At 38.0% G+C, this 20,567-nt stretch overlaps 1 protein-coding gene and 1 long non-coding RNA gene across 3 annotated transcripts; one reads left to right on the top strand and one right to left on the bottom strand.

Moving 5' to 3' along the window:
- Positions 1 to 7,811: 7,811 nt before the first annotated feature.
- On the top strand, positions 7,812 to 12,767 carry LOC135207580 (uncharacterized; the record flags this gene model as incomplete). Its single annotated transcript, XM_064239431.1, is given in 6 exon segments — positions 7,812 to 7,970; positions 8,194 to 8,323; positions 8,785 to 8,915; positions 9,840 to 10,017; positions 10,713 to 10,996; positions 11,796 to 12,767. Coding segments are annotated over 6 exon segments (1,032 nt in total), but the record flags the coding sequence as incomplete, so codon positions are not given.
- A 262-nt stretch (positions 12,768 to 13,029) lies between these two features.
- LOC135207597 (uncharacterized) lies at positions 13,030 to 20,381 on the bottom strand. 2 transcript variants are annotated; one of them, XR_010312999.1, is made up of 3 exons: positions 20,243 to 20,381; positions 18,761 to 18,953; positions 13,030 to 16,804 (listed from the first exon to the last, which is right to left on the bottom strand). It is a non-coding gene; the product is annotated as an uncharacterized LOC135207597 (long non-coding RNA). The 2 variants fall into 2 exon arrangements; XR_010312998.1 differs by lacking the exon at positions 13,030 to 16,804 and having other exon boundaries at positions 18,703 to 18,953.
- Positions 20,382 to 20,567: the final 186 nt, after the last annotated feature.

The following is a 20,567-nucleotide window of genomic DNA, read 5'->3' on the forward strand; positions in this document are numbered from 1 at the left end:
CGAAGTGAAGAAGATGATGGAAAAAGGAGCTGTGCAACAAGTATGCAGTCCGACAAAAGGCTTCTACAGCAGGATTGTTTTCTGGTACCCAAAGCCAACGGGGAGTGGAGGACAGTAATAGACATGTCAACGCTGAATCTGTTTATAAGGAAAAACCAGTTTCAAGATGGAAACTCCGAAAACGGTTCTACAAGCAGTCAGAATCCGGAGACTTTATGCTGACAGTCGATCTAAAGGACGCATACTTTCAGATACCAGTCCATCAGTCTTCAAGGAAATTTCTCCGCTTCAGTCTTGCAGGGAAAGCTTTCGAATTCAAGATCCTGTGCTCGGATTGACAACGTCTCCTCAAGTTTTTACAAGTGTTCACCCTCGTGTCGGCGGGGGCGCACATGCTCAGGGGATCAGGCTAATAAGATATCTGGACGATTGGCTGGTGATAGCAAAGTCCAGGGAGAAATTACTCAGGGACAGGGCGGCCCTCCTGCAGCTTTGTCACAGCCTAGGTATTGTGGTGAATCAGCAGAAGTCGCAGTTGGATCCAAGTCAACGTTTGGAATATCTGGGAATGGTGATAGACACAACACAAGCCAAAGTATTCCCGACAGACCAAAGAATAGAGAAATGCAAAACAAGTGGTGAATGCCTTTCTGGGAAAGCAGACACAGCCAGCAAGACAGTGGCAGGTGGTGCTGGGAATCCTAACCTCCCTGGAGAAGCTAGTACTACAAGGAAGGCTACACCTTCGGTCCCTACAATGGAGGATGAAGGAGTTTTGGTGCACCAACAGTAGATCACCCGTACGAGCAAATTCCCTTGTCGGCAGAAGTGAGGAAAGACTTGCTGTGGTGGGTGAACGACGACAATCTGACAGTGGGTGTCCCCCTTCAACAATCCTCCCCAGACCTCTTGCTGTTCTCGGATGCGTCACTAGAAGGCTGGGGAGCCCATATGGAGGAGTTGATGGTGTCAGCAAAATGGAGTTGCAAGGACAGAGAACTCCATATAAACGTGCTGGAGTTGAAAGCAGCTTTTCTGGCTCTACAAGAATTCAGGGAGAGAGTAAAGGGACACTCAGTGTATTGATGTCAGACAACACCACAGTAGTAGCTTATATAAACAAGCAGAGGCCTAATTTCTCGGCAGTTACATGTGATGACAGTTCAACTTCACCAGTGGGCTATAGAGAACCTGGTAGACATCAAGGCCAGGTATATTCCGGGAAAAAGAAACATAGTGGCCGACAAGTTGAGCCGCAGGGATCAGATTCTGGGAACGGAGTGGTCCCTACACCAACAGGTAGTGGACAGGATGCTCATGTTGTGGGAAGGACCGATCATAGACCTATTCGCAACCAGGTACAACAAAAAGTTGGAAGTGTATTGTTCAGTAGTCCCGGACGCAGAGGCAGTAGCAGAAGATGCGCTACAACACCCCTGGGACAATCTGGACGTGTACGCATTTCCCTCCATTTTGTCTAATCCGTCAGGTTCTGAACAGGGTAATGCGGTCTCAGAACCTCAAGATGACCCTGGTAGCCCCGTTATGGGACCGAAAGCAGAGTGGTTTCCAGACCTACTGGAACTCCTAGTAGATGTGCCAAGAGAGTTACCTCCATGGAGCAACCTTCTGTGTCAGCCTCACGTGGAGAGGTACCACCAGTCGGTGAAGTCCCTATCGCTTCACGGGTGGAGACTGTCAAGTATCTCCTCCGAGAGCGAGGGTTTTCGCAGAAAGCAGCAACTCAGATGCAGGTAATATCAGAAAATCATCTGCGACAGTATACCAAGGAAAGTGGTCAGCATACTGTGATTGGTGTCGTAGAGGGAACGTGTCTCCACTCGGTACCACTTTTCAGCAGTTAGCAGACTTTCTGATATATCTCAGAACAGAAAAACATATGTCTGTATCTGCAGTGAAGGGGTACAGGGCGGCTCTAGCCTCAGTCTTACGAATGAAAGGAGTGGACATATCGTCTTCATGGGAGTTGGCCATGCTGATGAGGAGCTTTGAACAGTCATGCCCACCAAAGGAGCTAAAAGCCCCAGATTGGGATCTGACCAAGGTACTGAGTAGTCTGACAAAACCCCCCTACGAACCACTAAGGCAGTCCACGGATAGGAGCCTGACCCTGAAGACAGTCTTCTTATTGGCCCTGGCTTCAACCAAAAGGGTGGGGGAGCTACATGGCCTCTCATATCTCATAAAGCACTCGAGAGGTTGGAGATCAATGGTATGTGAGTTTGTCCCAGAATTCGTGGCCAAGACCCAAAATCCAACAATAGTAGACGGCAGATTCGACTCCTTTACCATACCTTCCTTGGCAGACTTTGTAGACAACGACAAAGCCGAGATGCTCCTGTGCCCCGTCAGGGCAACTAAGGGAGTACTTAAAGAGTAAACAAGGCACCCTCATGGCCGGGGTTGCCAGAGGTTGTTCGTAAGTACAGGACGGAACAAGAAGGAAGTGTCCAAGAATACAATATCATTTTGGCTAAGGGAGACGATCAGAGATGCTTATACAGCAGAAGACAGAGTGTCAGATAGCCAGGTGGGAGCTAGAGCTCATGACATCAGGGGTGTGAGTGCTTCCCTGGCATTTAAGAACATGTCTGTGGATAAAATTCTGAAAGCTGGTGTGTGGAAGCGCCAAACAACTTTCACCTCATTTTATTTGAAAGATGTTGCCCATAGATCCTTGGACACCTTTTCCTTGGGTCCAGTGGTGGCGGCCCAACAAGTGATATAGTTCATCCAGTGCCCCTGGCGGGTCAGTTTGCGTCTAGTCTAAGATGAAGGTATGAAAGTAGAATGAATGGGATGACTGGTCTTTTTTTCTTTACTACTTTCTTCCTACTCCTTTAACTACGGGCAATATGAAGGAGAGTACCGTCATGTGCTGGAACGGACTAGATGCAGGTGAGATGGTCAGCCATACTGTGAAGCTATCTTAGCTGATGATATACTTTTCAGTAGCAACACACCCCTCTGGATAATAGGGAAAAAGAGGGGTGAAGGTGGATCCAGTTGCAAGGGACAAGAGTAAACAGTAGAATGGTATCTACACCCAGTGGGAGAAAACCAATAGATCCGCTTATATCTTTGGTCCTAGGTTCATTGTCCATTCTCTTAGAATTTCCCTATATATTCGGAAATGGATAAGGTGGCAAACTCCCAGTCAGTTGTATAGATTTACCTCCCTCCAATAGTAAGTCTATCCTAATGTTAAGACCGAAGGTTTGTTTCGTGTAATGAACAAATACCAAATTTTGTAATCTAAGTTTGTATTTTTCATAAACTAACAAACCTGAGGTCTTCAAACAGTTTAAAGGCCCACCTCGAACCACCCCTCTAGCAGTCTAAATGAGGGTTAGAAATATAACTGATGGGTCACAGGTAGCCGTGGGCATTCTGGGTATACATGCCCCGTGACCTGGAAATATGCCATTGTCCCTGGATCTCACAAGTGTAATTTTAATTCTACCGGTTTCCAGCTTGGCGCTAGTAAATCCTAATGTTAAGACCTCAGGTTTGTTAGTTATGAAAAATACAAATTAGTTACAAATTTGGTATTTTTAAGATTTTGGGTGGAGGTGTTGTCAGAACAGAGGGAAGTCTCTCTGTAGTTACATGTATGGTGTAGTTACCTGTATGGTGATACACATTTGACTGGTGATTGGGTCATCTGGTATGTGAATATCACTTCACACTGAGTAATCTTCAGATGACTCAAGAGCATTGAACTGGCTGGTGCACATAAGAAACTCTGATCTACTACGTGAAAAATACTTTGTATTAGAGTAGACTCACTGGGTTACCACTGAGCCCATACATCAGTCACATTACAGGAAACTGACCGGGGAAACTGTCTCCCTCTGACCTTGGTAGAGTGGGAGTACTCAGTAGCCAGGTTTTTGACATAGATTCAAAAGTAGTTGGGAACAGCAATTTCCAATTTGCCCCATTATCTAGGATAATGAGCCATATAGCACAGGTCATGATGACAGATATGTTTTTAGACAAGTTTAGTACGGCGTGGGTATGCGTTAGAGACCTGCAGGAGGGCCGGCTTTGACTTGTCAGAGTAGTACTCTGTGGTTATTGAAAGAACTACATCACCTAGAACATAAATGTGGTAGACGTTAAGGGAACATAAGCCAAACAGAGGAAGATTGGTCAGACATTTCCATGTATTTTTATTATTTGAGGCGAGCAGTCAAGCCTACTCCTTGTCAAGTTGTACCAATTTGGGTCATACAGAAGGGAAGGTCATCGGAGGAATACGTGCCTTTCTGCCAATTTGGGTCATACAGAAGGGAAGGTCATCAGAGGAATACATGCCTTTCTGGCAATTAAGAACATATCTGTTAAAATGATCGTGATGGTTGGTTCGTGACTGTATTGAACCATTTTTTTCCAGGTTCTACATAAAGAATGTTACCCGCAGTTCATTGGACGTTTAATGGGAGGTTCTGTTAGAACCTTGTACTTCTTTGACATGTTGTTTGACGAAGACTTTTCGTTGAGACAGGTCGAGTCAGGAAAGAAGTGCCAGAAGGGCCTTATTTAATGACAGAGGGAAGGAAAGAACCCGTGACATTTATAGGAATGAACTCATATTGAGCAATTTAAGAAGGCATCTGTCTGTTCATTGAAATTTGAGAGTTTGGGTGGCTGCTCAACAAATTGTGTAACTCATCCAGCACCCCTGGCGTCAGTTGGTATCTTGTCTAAGATGATGGTATGAATGTGAAATGGATGAGATAACTGGCCTCTTTCCTTTTCAAATTTCTTTCTCCTTTACTTTGGGCAGTAAGAAGAGAGTACCATCGTAAGCTGGAATGAACAAGATACAGGTGAGTGAAGTAGCCATACTCTTAGGGTTAGTATCAGTAAGGTATCTATCAGTAGCATGACATTCCTCTCTTTAGCAAGGGGGAGAGGAATGATAACAAACCTACATAAGTGAATAAATTAGTTTGTTAGAAGAACAGATATTCTTATCTTCCTCAGAGGCAATGAACTCTGACATTGTGTAGAAACCCAGAAGTCTGACTCTATGATATTTATATATATCTTAGAGTCATTTGTTTCATAGAATACTGCTGTTCAGAAAAAAACTGATCAAAGTTGGCAAACTTCCAGTTGGTTAATAGTACTTACCTCCCACCAAAAGTAAGTCTATCCTAATGTTAAGACCAAAGGTTTGTTTTGTATATGAACAAATGACAAATTTTAACCATTTTGTATTTTTAATAACTAACAAACCTGGGGTCTTAACATACAAAGGCCCACCTCTAACCACCCCTCTATCAACTAACCTGGGTTGGAAGAATAATTAACGGGGTCACGAGTTAAAGAGGGGTATGTGGGTGGCTCCACATGACTCGTGACCAAGCACAGATGCCAATAGTCCTTGCGTACACAATTTTTTAACTTTACCGGTTTCCAGCTGGCGCTAAGTATTTATCTTAATGTTAAGACCTCAGGTTTGTTAGTTATGAAAAATACAAATTGATTAAAAATTTGTCATTATTAACTAAATGGTTTGTCTAGAGTACTTGATAATAAAAAAAAATATTCAAAACTCAGTCACTTTAGAAGTAGGAAATTGAGAGAGAATGACTTTGCATCTGCTTGGATTCTGGTAATGTCATTTACAAATACCAACATAGGAAATGGTTATGTTAATGAAGAGTTTTGAGCAGTCCTGTTCCCCGAAGGAACTAAAAGCCCCAGATTGGGATTTGACCATGGTACTGAGTAGCCTTACAAAACCCCCATACAAGCCATTGAGATAGTCTGCAGATAGAAGCTTGACCCTGAAGGCAGTCTTCCTATTGGCTCTAGCCTCAGTCAAAAGGGTGGGGGAGTTGCATGGTTTGTCATATGTGGTGAAGCATTCGAGAGGAGAGGTTGGAAGTTATGGTTTTCGAGTTTGTCCCAGAATTCGTTGCCAAAACTTAAAACCCATCAGTAGTGGATGGCAGATTCAACTCCTTTTCCATACCTTCTCTGGGAGAATTAGTGGACAATGATCCTGAAGAAATGCTGCCATGCCCTGTCAGAGTACTAAGAGCATACTTAAGAAGAATGCGGCATCTCAGGCCAGGATGCCAAAGGTTTTTGTAAGTACAGGATGGAACAAGAAGAAAGTGTTAGGAACACTATCGTTTTGGTTGAGAAACGATCAGGAATGCATACATGGCAGGAGACAGAAGGTCAAATAGCCTGGAGAGAGCTAGAGCTCATGACATCAGGGGCATTCAAGAAAAATATGTCTGTGGAGAGGATTTTGAAAGCTGGTATTTGGCGACGATAAACAACTTTCACTTCCTTTTATTTAAAAGATGTTGCCCATAGATCCTTGGACACGTTTTTTCCCTTGGGTCCAGTGGTGGCTGCCTAACAAGTGGTATAGCTCATCCGGTACCCCTGGCGGGTCAGTTAGTGTCTAGTCTAAGATGAAGGTATGAAAGTAGAATGAATGAGATGACTGGTCTTCCTTCTTTACTACTTTTCTAACTACTCCTTTACCTACGGGCAGTAAGATGGGGAGTACCATCATGAGCTGGAACGGACTAGATGCAGGTGAGGGGGACAGCCATACTGTAAAGATTATCTAGAGTATAGGATACTTTTCAGTAGCAACACACTCCTCTCAATAATAGGAAGAGAACGGGGTGATAATAGATCCAGGTACAGGGACAGGAGTAGTTTATGAGAACGGATAGCTCTCCACCTTCTGTAATGCAATAAGCCATGGTATTGTATGAAACACCCAGAGGGAAACCAATAGATTCTCATATATCTTCGGTTCAAAGGTTAATGGTCCATTGTCTTAGAATACATCTATTCGGAAATGGATAAAGGTGGCAAACTCCCAGTCGGTTATAGAGACTTACCTCCCACCAATAGTAAGTCTATCCTGATGTTAAGACGGAAGGTTTGTTTCGCATATGAACAAATGACAAGTTTTTAACCAATTTGTATTTTTCATAACTAACAAACCTGAGGTCTTAACAGATAAGGCCCACCTCAAACCACCCTTTTAAAAGTCTAAACTGGGATGGAAGAGTAACTGATAGGTCATGGGATGCCAAGGGCATTCTGGGAACTACAATACCCTGTGACCTGGTACAGATGCCAATAGTCCCTGGATCTCACAAGTTTTTTTTTTATTAATTCTAAGTTTCCAGCTTGGCACTAGTATTATCCTAATGTTAAGACCTCAGGTTTGTTAGTTATAGAAAATATAAATTGGTTAAAAATTTGTCATTTTTGGCCAACTTCAACTTGCTCTTCTGACTTTATATTTGCTGTATTTAATTCTTGAACATATAAATTATGAGTATTTATTTTCAAAATTACACTATATATAACCATTTAACTTGGTAGATACAGTCTACAGCAAATGATAAAAGAAAAATACTGCCATGCACATAAATGATCATTGTTAGATTTGCCAAAGTTTTGTATTTATATATCGTGAAAATATAATATAGTAATAAAAGCATATTCAGCTTTCAGTACAACATGAACCATTAAAGTTCTACCTTTGAAAATATTTTAAATTAATTAAATTAAATTTTTTGTAATGTGATAATACAGTACAACATTTAAGTATTGTTTATAAAAGGAAATTTGTTTACTGTTTATATGCTATTTTGATTTCTTGAAAAACTTTAATTATTTTTAGGTTAATGCTGAACACAGCATTTCTTTGGGCAGACCAAATTATACTTTTTTGAGTGATTTTTGCCTCTGTAATTTTTTAAAGTTGTTTTATAATAAACAATGTTTATGTCTAGGAGGTGGAGGTATGCCAGAAGCTTATAGTCCGAAGCACCATGGAAAAGGTTCATTCATGGACCCAGTCACATCTTACTCCATCCCAGTTTTGTAAAGAACTCACCTTGGATAGTGAGCGGCTAATACGACAAGCTCAGAAGACTGCCGATTTACTGGCTGTACGTAATTGATGTAGTTGTGTTGGAGTCATTCTTTTTAAGGAAAAATCAGTGATTCATCACCACCTCCATACAGTATTGTGTGCTAGTCAAGAATTAAATGTAAAATCAAGATATTTAAATAGTTTTCCAAATTACATGTGCTGAATACTTTTAACTCAGTACAAACTGAGTAATATTTAGTTTTCCAAAATTTGGGCTTAATATTTTCAATCCATTTCAGATTGCTGGGCAAGGTTCACAGGATGACACAACTCTCTCCTTGTTAGAGTCTTCTGATGTTTCTGCGTTAGGAGGGGAAACCAATGCATCTGGATATCAGTCTAGTCTCTCCTTTTCAGATACCCCTCTTTGTAAGTTTTTGTTTTTAGTGAAAATGTTATACAAGCAGCTACTGTTATTGTGTAGATTATAATACTGTATGTATTAGTTTTCAAATGTATCTTACATTTCAGGCCTTTAGGAAAATTTGAAACTGTATATTCAGTTTGCATATTGCAAATTTTATGTAATTTACTTTTAAGAGGCTTAATCCTTTTTTGGCACTATACATCCAATTTTGAGAGCCTCGGATATGTTAGTAACATGGATATAACTGTCACTGATTGATTCTCTGTGATTTAAATGATAAATGGACATGGACTTTCGGTATTGAGCGAGTTATTTAAGGATCTTATCTTGGGGTAAAGGAATGTATTAGATATGTAATTTTAATATTTTGATGTACCATATAAGCTCTGTTAAAACAAGCTGTTAAATTAATTTCAGGTATTCTACAACTGTAGATAACTAATTTTGAATGTTTTGCTTTCAGCCCCTAGTAACCAGCCACACCTTCCTCGCCCTGTAGCCAAGAAACCAAGTGCCCTAGAAAGTTTGCCTGTAACAGCCAAAGAGCATGATCCTGATGTAATGCCGCCTTCCTGTTTATTGAAATTATTAAAGGTAAGTAATTTCCAAAACAAGTTTTTTTTATATAGTTTTATTGATAGGTAATGTCGAGTGCACTAGTATGTTTTGTAATTATTTTTTATTATGTATGAACAAGCTAAATTATACCAGCTTCTAGGTAGTATTGCAAAAAGTTTGCACTCTTGTCATGAATTCTTAAGAGGGAGTGATAGATTCATAATTTAGTCTGAGGCACCTGTTTTTCTCACAGATATATTTTTAATTTGAACCAGGTATTTTTTTCCTTGTTTGAGATACAGTTTAATCTCTCTTAACTTTGCAGTTTGGTGCATATAGATGGAATGATATTAAATTGAAAATGGGTTATGTTTGGTAAATTCCTTTATAGTAATTCATTTATATAAACAATTTCACTTTATTGTCAGGCCCTGTATTTAATTGTGAAGCCTTTTAAAGTTGGTAGTCAAGCATTTTCTTGTTTAACTAGCTGGAGACATCAAATATTCAATTAGAGTGTACTTGATATCAGTTTTTTTACTCTTCCCGTGTTGGTGTGTAAGGTTATATTGTACTGGGCTGAGATATTTGCAAACGGCTTACAGGCATCCCATCTTGCGTTAAAAATGTCAGATGTTAAGTTCAGGAAATTGATATGAGTAGGGGTATTTAATAGGTCCCAATTGAAGGAGCCTATATGCATCTTGTATTTGTAGTACTTTATTCATGAAGAAATTTTGAAAACATACTTATCATATTTTCATAATTAAAATACTCAGGTATTTCATCATTGGATATTATAAAAAGTGTTTCTTCAACCCTCTCATTTTCATTCTTATATCTTTTTAATGTTGTCTCAAAGCCAAAGAATTCAGGTTGGAATGTATGTCCTATATGTAAAGCCAAACTTATAATAAAAGTTTTTTCTTTAAATTTAAAACATTAGTGTTTCTTTTTCAGGCAATGGTATACAAATTGATATCATCAGTAAATACAGAAATGAACAAAGTGGATTTTGCCAGTGATGTACAGAATTTGATTCACAGTATCCAGCAGGTTGTCAGCAAAAGAGAGGATGTTACGCTGACTGTCTTCAGAGCATTGGAGACACTTACTGTAGATTTGGCTGTTGCTCTTGGTGGGTATTTATATTTATACCAATGCTATCTTTCTGAGTGAACTTTGGAACTTTTCATGCTTTCTGAATTGTATTTTTATTTGAGAGAAAATGCAAAAGATATTGTGTTCTGTTTCATGCACAATGTTTGTAGAATTGAATTATTACAAAGGTGTATGTGTTGAAATATTAGCTTATTAGTTTGGCTCTCGTTCACGTTTACCATGAAGGGTATTTTTGGAGCATTTCGGTGTCCTTTTTATTGTGTATTGCTTCCTGCATTTCCTTATCTGCCATTACATTTCATTTCTTTACCAAACATCCAGTTTCTTGTACTTTTTTATACTCCAGTTTTTATCCCCCAGTTTAGGAACAAGACTTCTAGCCAATCATATAAAAATTGAGAATTGACTTGATTGTTGGGTTACATTATGTAATTAGTATAAATATAAAAATATTTTTCTGGTGTACTGAAATGGAAATTAATGAGACTAGTCTAGTAAACATTGCCAGTGTTTGGCTGTGTTGAAGAAATCACAAAACTTTTATAAATAACCTTATAAGGTTGAGTGAAGTACAAAATTATTTTAGTCACTCAAAGTAGCTTACTTAAATGCCTAGTACTATAATAAACAGTACATTATTTTATTTTGTTACAGATTTTTTTATAACATTTTATGTGGTGCAGACTTTTTCACCAGTGCATATTTTTACAGCGTGTTGTTTACCTGTTGTAATGACTTCAGAAATTCAAAAGGCATTTGTCTCCTTGTGGAGGCCTGTTGAAGAGGATGGCTTAATACCATCACCTTGTGGCCTCTCCTCCCTGATGTGCCCTCGAACTGTAATGCTCATTGCCCAGAACCCAACCTCAAAGCACCAAGATGCTGCATGGAAGAAGATGGAGGAATTTATTTCTTTACTAGTGTCTTCAAATTTAATCAGCCCGGTATCACTGCAGGAACAATGTGTGTCACTACTGAGGCATTCTTGGCCAGAGGTAAATTTATTGGGTACTCTTAAATGCCATAGGGAAGTTTTTATTTTTATTCCAATTCTATATCTTTCTTGGGTACTGCTTTCTGCTCTTAAAGTTTAATTCAAATCTCATCTGACTGGCTTGGGAACCTTGCTTCACATTTGAATATCCACTTCACGTTTAATAACATTTTCTTGGAACTAGTCATAGGAGAATAGAAGGAACGAAGTGGAGAGGTTCAAGTGCTTTGTGTGAGTAAGTAATAGGGAAAAATTAGAATGGGGAGGTTCAATTGCTTTTGTGAGTAATAGATAAAAATTAGAAATCTGTTAAGTTGAACAGCCAAGTGGGAAGTCGTAGGGGAACAGATGAAAAGTCAAAAGCAGGAAGCATGGCAGCTGAGGTATGCCATGGAAAGTGTTGGCAGTTAACGCCGCCTCATAAATTGCATATGTTATAAATTTACACATTCCTTCATAGTTTGGCTATCTTGAAACAATTGAGCTTATGCTGTTTAGTAATTTGAGTATTTTGAATTTGATGTATTTTATGTTCTCTAGAAATTTTTTTTGTTAAATACTAGTGATCTTTGATTCAATTTACATAATCCCTTTATGGAGTCGCAATGCTTTTTTGTTCCTCCCTGACGACACTCCAAACTCTTTTGCTGCCTTGTACAGTTTTCCTTTGTAATACAATACAGAGCATGGGGTGAGTGGCATTGTCAAAAAAATATTGATGTAGATTTTTATAAAACTAGCTGCAAGTATTGGATCTGCAGTTTAAGTTTGCCTTCTTGATGGAAAATTTTATATTTCAGGGAATCTTGGCTGGTTTATCATCTTGCATTAAAGGAATCTCCAAGAACTGTAGCAGGCAGAACTTTGCAGATGATTCAATGTTCACAGAACTTTTGGAATGGGTCAGTTGGGTATGTGGAGAAATGGAGGAGTTTCCTGATCTAATATAATCTTACTTAGGTGAGCTGTAACAATTCAAATCAGATTTCATGAAAGCTAGGTATACACATATGGAAACTAATGAAAGTAACAGATTAGACAAGTTCGCATACCAGTAAAATTAAATTACATCCAATATGCAAGCAATGCATTGGCCTTTTGATAATCTCTTTCAATTTCATCAGAAATTTTCAATTGTTAATTGTAGCAGAATGATTTTTTTTTTATCCTTGTCATAAGGCACTACTATGAATTATTTTGTTAAGTATATTAAAAATTATTCCGATTAACCTGTATTGAAATGTTAAAAAGGGTTTTCATGACAAACATTTGAATTCTCTGTTGTGATAGTTTCTTTACAAACCTGAAAAACAATCTAGTGATAGTGATTTTAAAATTATTGGCAAAACTGTTGAACCTTGATTGTAAATATATATTTTCACAATAGATTTTATATTGATGTATTTCCCTATAAAGTCTTGATGCCATTGTGATTATTCTGGTCTTGGTCTTGGTAATGGAAGCAGCCATGGGTTTTATTAATTTTAAACTATTTAGCAAGTAAATTGCACATCTATTCCTCAGTGAAATACTTTCATTGTCTATGCTCTCTTTGGCTGATGAAGCTGTTGCTCTTGTACCATGTACTCTACTCCTATTTATCCCAGAATATTGTACAACCTGCTGTATCCATTTCTTATTGATTCATAGTGAATCTTGTTATAAATTTTTAAGATTTTATTTTATAAACCTCATTGAGAACTGCAGTTATGGATACCAAATGCTTTAAAGGCTGTATGATGAGTCATAAGAATAAGCAGACTATGCTTGTACTTGATGTTTGATTTTCCTATTTTTAAGGTCTGTATCTAGGTAAACAAAATTTGCAGCATTTATGTAAGAGTACATATGAAAACTAAACCTTTTTAATAACCAATACACCTGAGGCCTTCTTACTCTAATTAGATTTCTGTAGTCGCCTAAATGTACTTTCATATTTTAATACTCATTACCTATTTTGTGAATTATAAATTATTTAGTGCATGTATAGTTTTAGGGAATCAATTAAAAATTTATGGGGATGAGGGGTAAAATTATTAAACAAGACTATTCCAGCCATCTTTACTTTATAAATCTTCACATTACAGTAGTTCACAAGAACACTGCCAAAGGCACACAATGATGTAATCATAGCAAGGAGATGTAGGAATTAAAAAATAACCACTCAGATTTACAAACTAATCATAATTCATCTTAGATGGAAACCAATAATAGATTTACCAACAAATTAAGAATTTCATTGTGGAAGGATACCAACTACAAATTACACTTAACGGCCACAGTTTTTTCTTAATTAAAAATCCTTTGATGGATGGCCAAAGCAGTTTCAAAGGTAGATTTTATTGCGCTTCTCTATCCAGAAGTGAAGCCAGTTCATTCTGTCCCTGAACCTAAAATTGATGGTTTACCATTCTCTTCAGGATTACTAGAGCTGTTTCTACAAAACTGTGATGTGCCATTGACAATTTGTCATTTTCAGTGTGTTTTCATCCCAACTCTCTTGACAGCTGAGAGAGAAAACTAATTCCTGTTAACAAAGGCAAAGGTTAAAATATTCTTAATTTAAATAGGGATGCAGCTTCATTAGATCTTTGATTTGTTGTCCTTATATTTATCAATATAAATACTTGGACTTTGACTCAGCTTGGTTGAGGGATTGGTTGGCGAGTCATAGGGCCGAACAGCATGAACTTTTGTAGTGGTGGAGTGGTGCAAGGGGCTTGGTTGTGAGAAGTGTGATGTTAGGTGTGTGTGCCAGAGTTACACTTGCTAACTGTCCTGAACACCTTGGGACCTGACCTGGAGGACTTTGTTCAAGCATTGAAAGAAAACTTTTTCCAGCTAACATGATTAGTATCTTGAGTGTTGCAATATCATCACTGTCCTCCACCCTTGCGGTTTCTCAACCAATTACCTTGCCTTACTGTCAGTTTCAATCTATGACCCCATACCAACAGCAGACTTTGGTTGTGCCCATGAGGTCCTGGCATTTCTCTCCACATCAGTGCTGTTCAACTTCTTAGCCATATAGCTGATGTTGCCCTTTCATCCAGAAGTTAAAAGTAGTCTCCTTTTAAGGGTGCAGATGAAGCTATGTCACCCTCTCTACCCTCTCCTCTCCTCTCCAGGCCATGGACTGTCCTTGGGAAATTGTTAGACCTGGGAGTCCATCAGTTCAAAGCCTTGAGTGTTGGGAGATTTTCTGCTTCAGCAACCAGTTGTCATTCTTGATTCGGGTCCCCCACTAGCATCTAGTCCTTATTACCTTTGATATTTGCCTCCTCAATCCCTTAAGCAAGACGGACAATAGCTATCCATGAACAATATATTAAAAGTAATGAGACAGGATGGTATAATTAGTTGACAGTTTTTGTCCCAGAGGAGACAACAGGATTATTAAACTATTTAAGAACTTATAAAACACCACCAGATAGAAGGGGAGTGGAGACTTGTACATACTGGGCTGGCAAAATGCTTTTGAACGCCAGTTCAGGGACAGGGTTGGACATCTCATGCTGTTCCACTTGACAGATTCTTCAAATGTAAATGCTCAGCATTTGGCATTCACATGCATGTGGGAGAAATAATTCCCTTAGGGAATACTGTAGTAAATAAAAATAATGTATTCCAGACCCCCAAAAGTAGTAAAAAAAAAATTAATTTGATAGGGAATAAACAGTTTTACATACGTAAAACGAGAAATTAAATGAATAACAAAACTTAACGAACATTTAACATCACTTACCTTTATGACAGAGAATTGTTAGTGGATGGCAGATGGAGAGAAGGGGAAGAGAAGTTATTGTTTGGAAGGGGAATCCCCCTCCAGAAGGATTTCAGGTATTAAGGACCTATCTGGGGTTACTTTTAGTTTTTTACTGGCACTACCTGTAGTTAACTACAGGTAGTTTCTGCCATTCTTTAAAATTTGCATAAAGTGGCACATGGCATTGTCATTAAAGATGATGTCTCCCAACATCTTTGTTGGGGTGAGGATTCTTCACAAAATCTTTTACATCACTCCACTTTGTAAACATGCCCTTAATCACTGAAGTAAGCACATTATGTATGCCTGGTAGTTTTCTGAATTTTTCAAACCAGCCTCTGCTGGCCTTAAATTCACTGACAGCAGCGCTTGTAGGCATTTTTATACTGTGATTAGCATGCAACACCCACCAATACTTTACTACGCATTCTTTCTTAAATTCTAGTGTTTCTCGCCAATTTTACAGAAGGGCTGGCACTTGGAACTTTCTTGAGCCCCCTCCCTAATGGCTTATTTAGCATTTGTACTCAAATAAAAAAAAAAGCACAAAAAAACTACAACAAAAGCAGAATGGGTCACGAGAGAACACTGGTTGCTTTGTTTTGGGCACTGGTACCGCATCATGAGAGAACACGGGATGAATTGTATGGGCGCTAATATGGGACAGTCACACAGTGAGCCCCAGAAGGACCATTTCCGAGTATAAAATAGAGGAAATGTACGAAACCCGAGACAAAATTGTCAGAAAAAGTCTACAAAAACTGAGGTTCCATTGTAATGTTAGTGCTGTAATCATGGGAATACATGGATGATCTTATCTTATAATTGATCTGCCCAGCACTAATCATTTCTGAGTATAGACCAGTAGTCACTCAACATACAAGAATGCACCAGAGCTGGAACAGTAAATTTAGAAACATATTTCTTTCTTCTTTAAATCTTCAGCTGAAAACCCTTACAGACAGAGTCAACAGATTATAAACCCAAGAGGGTTTCTAAGGGAAATCAGCCTGCCGAGAGAGATGTCACAAGAAAAGGTGATAAATGATTCAGAGAGAGATGTCATAGGAAAAGGTTAAGTATGAGGGAATTTATAAAAAAAAAATTAAATTCAGGAGATATCAACAGAGACCAGGAATGAATTTACTCCTTGCTTAAATATATGGATTTCAGAGGATTCCTCAACTACACTAGCAAACTATTTGTAGTAGCGTAGCCAAGATAAACTTGCATACAGTAGTAGCGAGCCTGATGCTAGAAAAAGTCATTCTGTAGCAGCAGTCTGCCTATTGTTGCAAGCGAAAACACCTAGGTCAGGTACGTTAATCATTGTAGCACATCTATGCCACAACTAAAAATAAGAGTTGGCAAATAAAACTCAACTGATGACATAACTTTATCAAAGATTTTGAGATGAGTCTGCGTCCGAAGACCACACTAAGGAACAGTAATAAAAAAAAAAGTATAAAAATACTTGACATGCAATGGCTTCATGAAGCCATTCAAAAAAAATTTGTCATATCAACTTATCAGGCTAAACGGTGTATGGAAAGCATAGGCATTCCAGCTGCGCCAGTTTGTCTTAATTTTATTGGACTTTCATTTAGTTCAGTTCTCTCTCTCCTGTCTTGCTGGAGAATTATGTTAATTTTTTCAATGCAATGACAGCAAGGATTCTGTTCTCCACCCACCTTGTTTAGATCAGCAGTGCTCTACCAAACTCATAAGCAGTGCTTCAGTTAGTCCATAAGTCACTGGTTCCAGTTTGCATAGGAAAAGCTGCACAAGTACCAATTCCTGTTCCTTCTGTCAATAAGTTTTCTTCAGATGATGCCTCAGTCATTGCCTCTCCTCTGCCTCCTGTCAAGTCATGGAGCTGCTGCATGGTCAAGAAGGAAACTGGCCTGTGCCAAACTTTTGAGGGGTGTCCATGTAAAACATCCCTAGGCTTGTCAATTGGTCTCCATGCAGTCACTTCTGGAAGGGGTTTTGACTACTACTGCTGAACACGTTGCTTCCTCCATCGCTATGTTTGTGCCAAGTCTAGGGAAATTCATGGACATATTATCTTACCACAAACTTGACATCTTCAATCATCAGTAGTGATAACTAAACACCTATGATCAATCATTGCTTTTCAAGAAGACAACATTCAGATTAGTAACACTTAAAAATGCCCATATAAAGGAAAATGTTACTTCATAATTTTCTTCCAGTGGATATTTCAGAAAATGTTGCTTAATCATTTTCTTCCAGTGGATACTTAAATTAGTCTTGTAAGATGAAACATTTTTTGCAAATATTTCCTATTGTTACAGCACACACAAATGGAAGCTAGAAGAATACCTCTAGCTGATTTTCCCATGCTTGAATTTTTGTTTACACAAGAAAAAAGTTTTGGGGAAAACTGTTAAGCTACTAGAATTCCTTAGGTAACGTGGATTAACATTCGTGTTCATTGATAACCATTTGAGCGAGACATTCATGTTCACTGATAACCATCACGACGAGATGGTAGGCCAAGAACATGATTCAAGAATCAGGTGCATAAAGACCCCTCACTACATTAGCTGATGTTTGAGACTATACAGGATGGATTTGTCCCTGGAACTACCATAGCAAGGTGCCAATCTTAAACTTTACTGTCATTTACTCCTTTCCTTGATCACTGTCCCTTTCCTGGTTGACAGCAACATCTTCAAATGAGTACTAGACATTTGCATCGTTCCAACACATTTAGATGCTTGGAGCATTATGGTACTTAATGATTGTTAAAACTACTGGTTCTTCTTACTATACCTAAATACCTAATGAACCTAAAACTACTGGTTGTTTCTTAACTCAAATTGGTCACGAATACTATAGAGCTGTAGCCTATCCTCTCACCTAATTGATGACTGTTTAAGTAAAATTCTATCATGTTTGAATTCCCTTTGGGGATTTCATTTTACTAGGCATGAACTCTCTTAGACCATCGAACAAGTTCCTCAATTACAGCCGAATTCATTGCATATGAGGCAGTACAGTCATCACCCTACTTATAAATGAGTTAGTTCCAGACGAGTGTTTGTAAGTTGGTTTTTTCATATGTAGTGCAAAATTTTTGCTGGTGTCTACATAACCAATTTCACTCGGGAGGCATTCAAAATTTAGTATTTTTTCTATGCTTTGAAAGTTATGAACTTGGAGAGTATTTCTGCTTTGAAAATTATGAACTTGGAGAGAATTTTGCAGCAGCAGCAGCGTCTGACATTGAAGTTCATAAAGTAAACAGTGCACATTGCCATCTATTGACAAAAATGCAAACTAAATATTTCCTATGGAGAGGATAAGGGAAATATATAAAATGGGAATTCATCACAGAACAAGGTAAATTTGGAAGATAGAAAGAAGCATGAATATTTTTAGAGCATGAATGTGTATTCTTGATAATCACGAGAATACTCTGGATAATCAGGAAGAAGTTCAAGGAACTGGTGATTCTTCTTCTTTGTGTTGTTCTGTTCTATGCAAAAATTCTTACTAGCAGAATACAAGATGTGATGAGCAAAATTTGAACTTGCAACCCTGTGCGTATCTACTGTATTGCTGCTCATAACTTAAATATTTGTAGTAAGATGGCGACTGTAATGATAACTGGATTCAAGGAGTAAAAGGTCTTCTCCTAGTAAGGGAAACTTTCCCAAAAGTGCTACTCAAAGTTTCTTTCATCCACAACACCAAACCATTCTGTACAAAATAGAATAGTTTTGTTACTATTGTGGCAAGCCACTCGGATGTCGCGAGTTCGCGCCTCCCACGGGGCAATGAAAAATCACTGGCTTACTTTCACGATCAGTTACTGCTGCAGTGGGAGGTTGAAACCAACATTCTTTGAAAGCTTGAATTTCAAGTCATTGACTCGTGTGCTTGTTCCAAGGTTTCATCTAATGAAATAATAATAAGACAGTCATCATTTATGGAGAGAAATTAAAATGTTGCATTTTCTATCTTCCCTACCTTATAAGTTTTCAATTTCTTCCCCTAATCGTTGTATGACATCTAGTACATGGTCCATATGTTCTTGAGTTGGAGATGGTGAGCAGTAGTTAACCAGACGGAAGAAATTTACCAAACCTTTATCTGGCACTGGCTGGTAACCAATCATTAGCTCACCATTTTCAACCATTTTTGCCTTGAGTTTTGGTGCAACCTGTTGAAGACATTAAGAAAATGCTGCTGTTATGAGATGATAATTGACAACCCTTTATTTAAATTTATAAAGGCTACCCTCATTTCAAAACTTAGCTGCAGTTTAGTTAGAAATTATAACATTAATTACCGAGTTATTTTATTATAAAAATGAAAAACTCGTGAAAACACGTGGATGTATTCATGTTTCAATGAATTGTGCAGCAAAAATAGAAGCATAACAAGAGAGTTTAACAAATACTATATGAAATTTTATAAGATAAATAAAAAAAAACTACTAGTCTGGACACCAACAAAAAAGGCTTCATGTACATTGGACACCTAATATTTTAGGAAAAACAGATACAGGCAGTCCCCGGGTTACGGCGGGGGTTCTGTTCTTGAGACGCGTCGTAACCCAAAAATCGTCGTAAGCCAGAACATCGTCAAAAATCCTAGAAAAACTTTACTTTTAATGCTTTGGGTGCATTGAAAACTATGTAAACTACATTATTGCATTTTTTATGAAAAAAACCTTCAAATATTGATTATTTTGCATTTTTGGTGTCATATTTCATCTGCCAGATCAGTGTTGTAGGCGTCGTAACCCTGGAAATAATTTCTGATGAATATAATTGAAAAGCGCCTTAACCTCGGAACGTCGTAACCCGGGGACTGCCTGTAAATGTTTTAAATAAAATTTTAGAAAAAATACAAATGGATAATTTACAGTAAGAAACTAACACTTGAACACACTAACGTATATTCCTATTTTGAAAATTTCATGATGTTGAGGTTATTAGGTCAACTGTTATAATGGTGCAGAGGTATAATACATACTATATAGTTATGTTGACCAGCCTGAGGAGCATGTTAAGCATGCTGTCATTGATGGCAACAATAACTATATCACATCGTGCTTTAGGCCAAGCAATGTATATGAAAAAAAATAAGCTCAGATTACGAATTATACCAATGCATAGAAGGGAAAATAATATATATCACATGGGGAAAAGTATTGGCTGTGAATTGACAAACCTTGTCAACATGTATGATACTGGAAATTTAAAAAAAAAAAAAAAAAGTTTTACAACTTGGCAACATAATATAGAGATTTTGTACTATAAAAAAATAATCAACTTGCCTCATAATTGAGCATGATTTTAGGAAAGAAGGTAAAACTAATTTTCAACACTGGCTCTTGCCTACTTTTGTAGTTCAAGAAGTCTGTTCTACCCAACTTAGCTTTCACACAAGAAAATAAAACATGAAATTTTATTGGTACTGGAAAATAACCACACATATTCTGACCTGTGAAAGCTTGTTCCACCACTCTGGAGTTTCTGGTTGGTGTCTCATACTGGTAGGAATATACCAGAAGCAAACATTCGTACATTGAGGTGCATCCAAAACTGCTCTGAAACCTGGTCTAGTTTGAACTTGATCATGTAAGTATCTGAAAAAAAATGCCTGATCAAGATTTGTGACTAAAGCATTTAGGTAAATTTTTTACGATCAAAAACGTGTTTAATCATTTAGAAGTGTAATTGAGTTTATGTGTTCCTCTCAAACTGTGCAATTCACATAACAGGGCAATTTCCCCATGCCATGGGTATTGAAGTTTCATGGTTATGTA

The sequence above is a fragment of the Macrobrachium nipponense genome, chromosome 11 (assembly GCF_015104395.2).
Source record: "Macrobrachium nipponense isolate FS-2020 chromosome 11, ASM1510439v2, whole genome shotgun sequence".
Lineage (NCBI taxonomy): Eukaryota > Metazoa > Arthropoda > Malacostraca > Decapoda > Palaemonidae > Macrobrachium > Macrobrachium nipponense.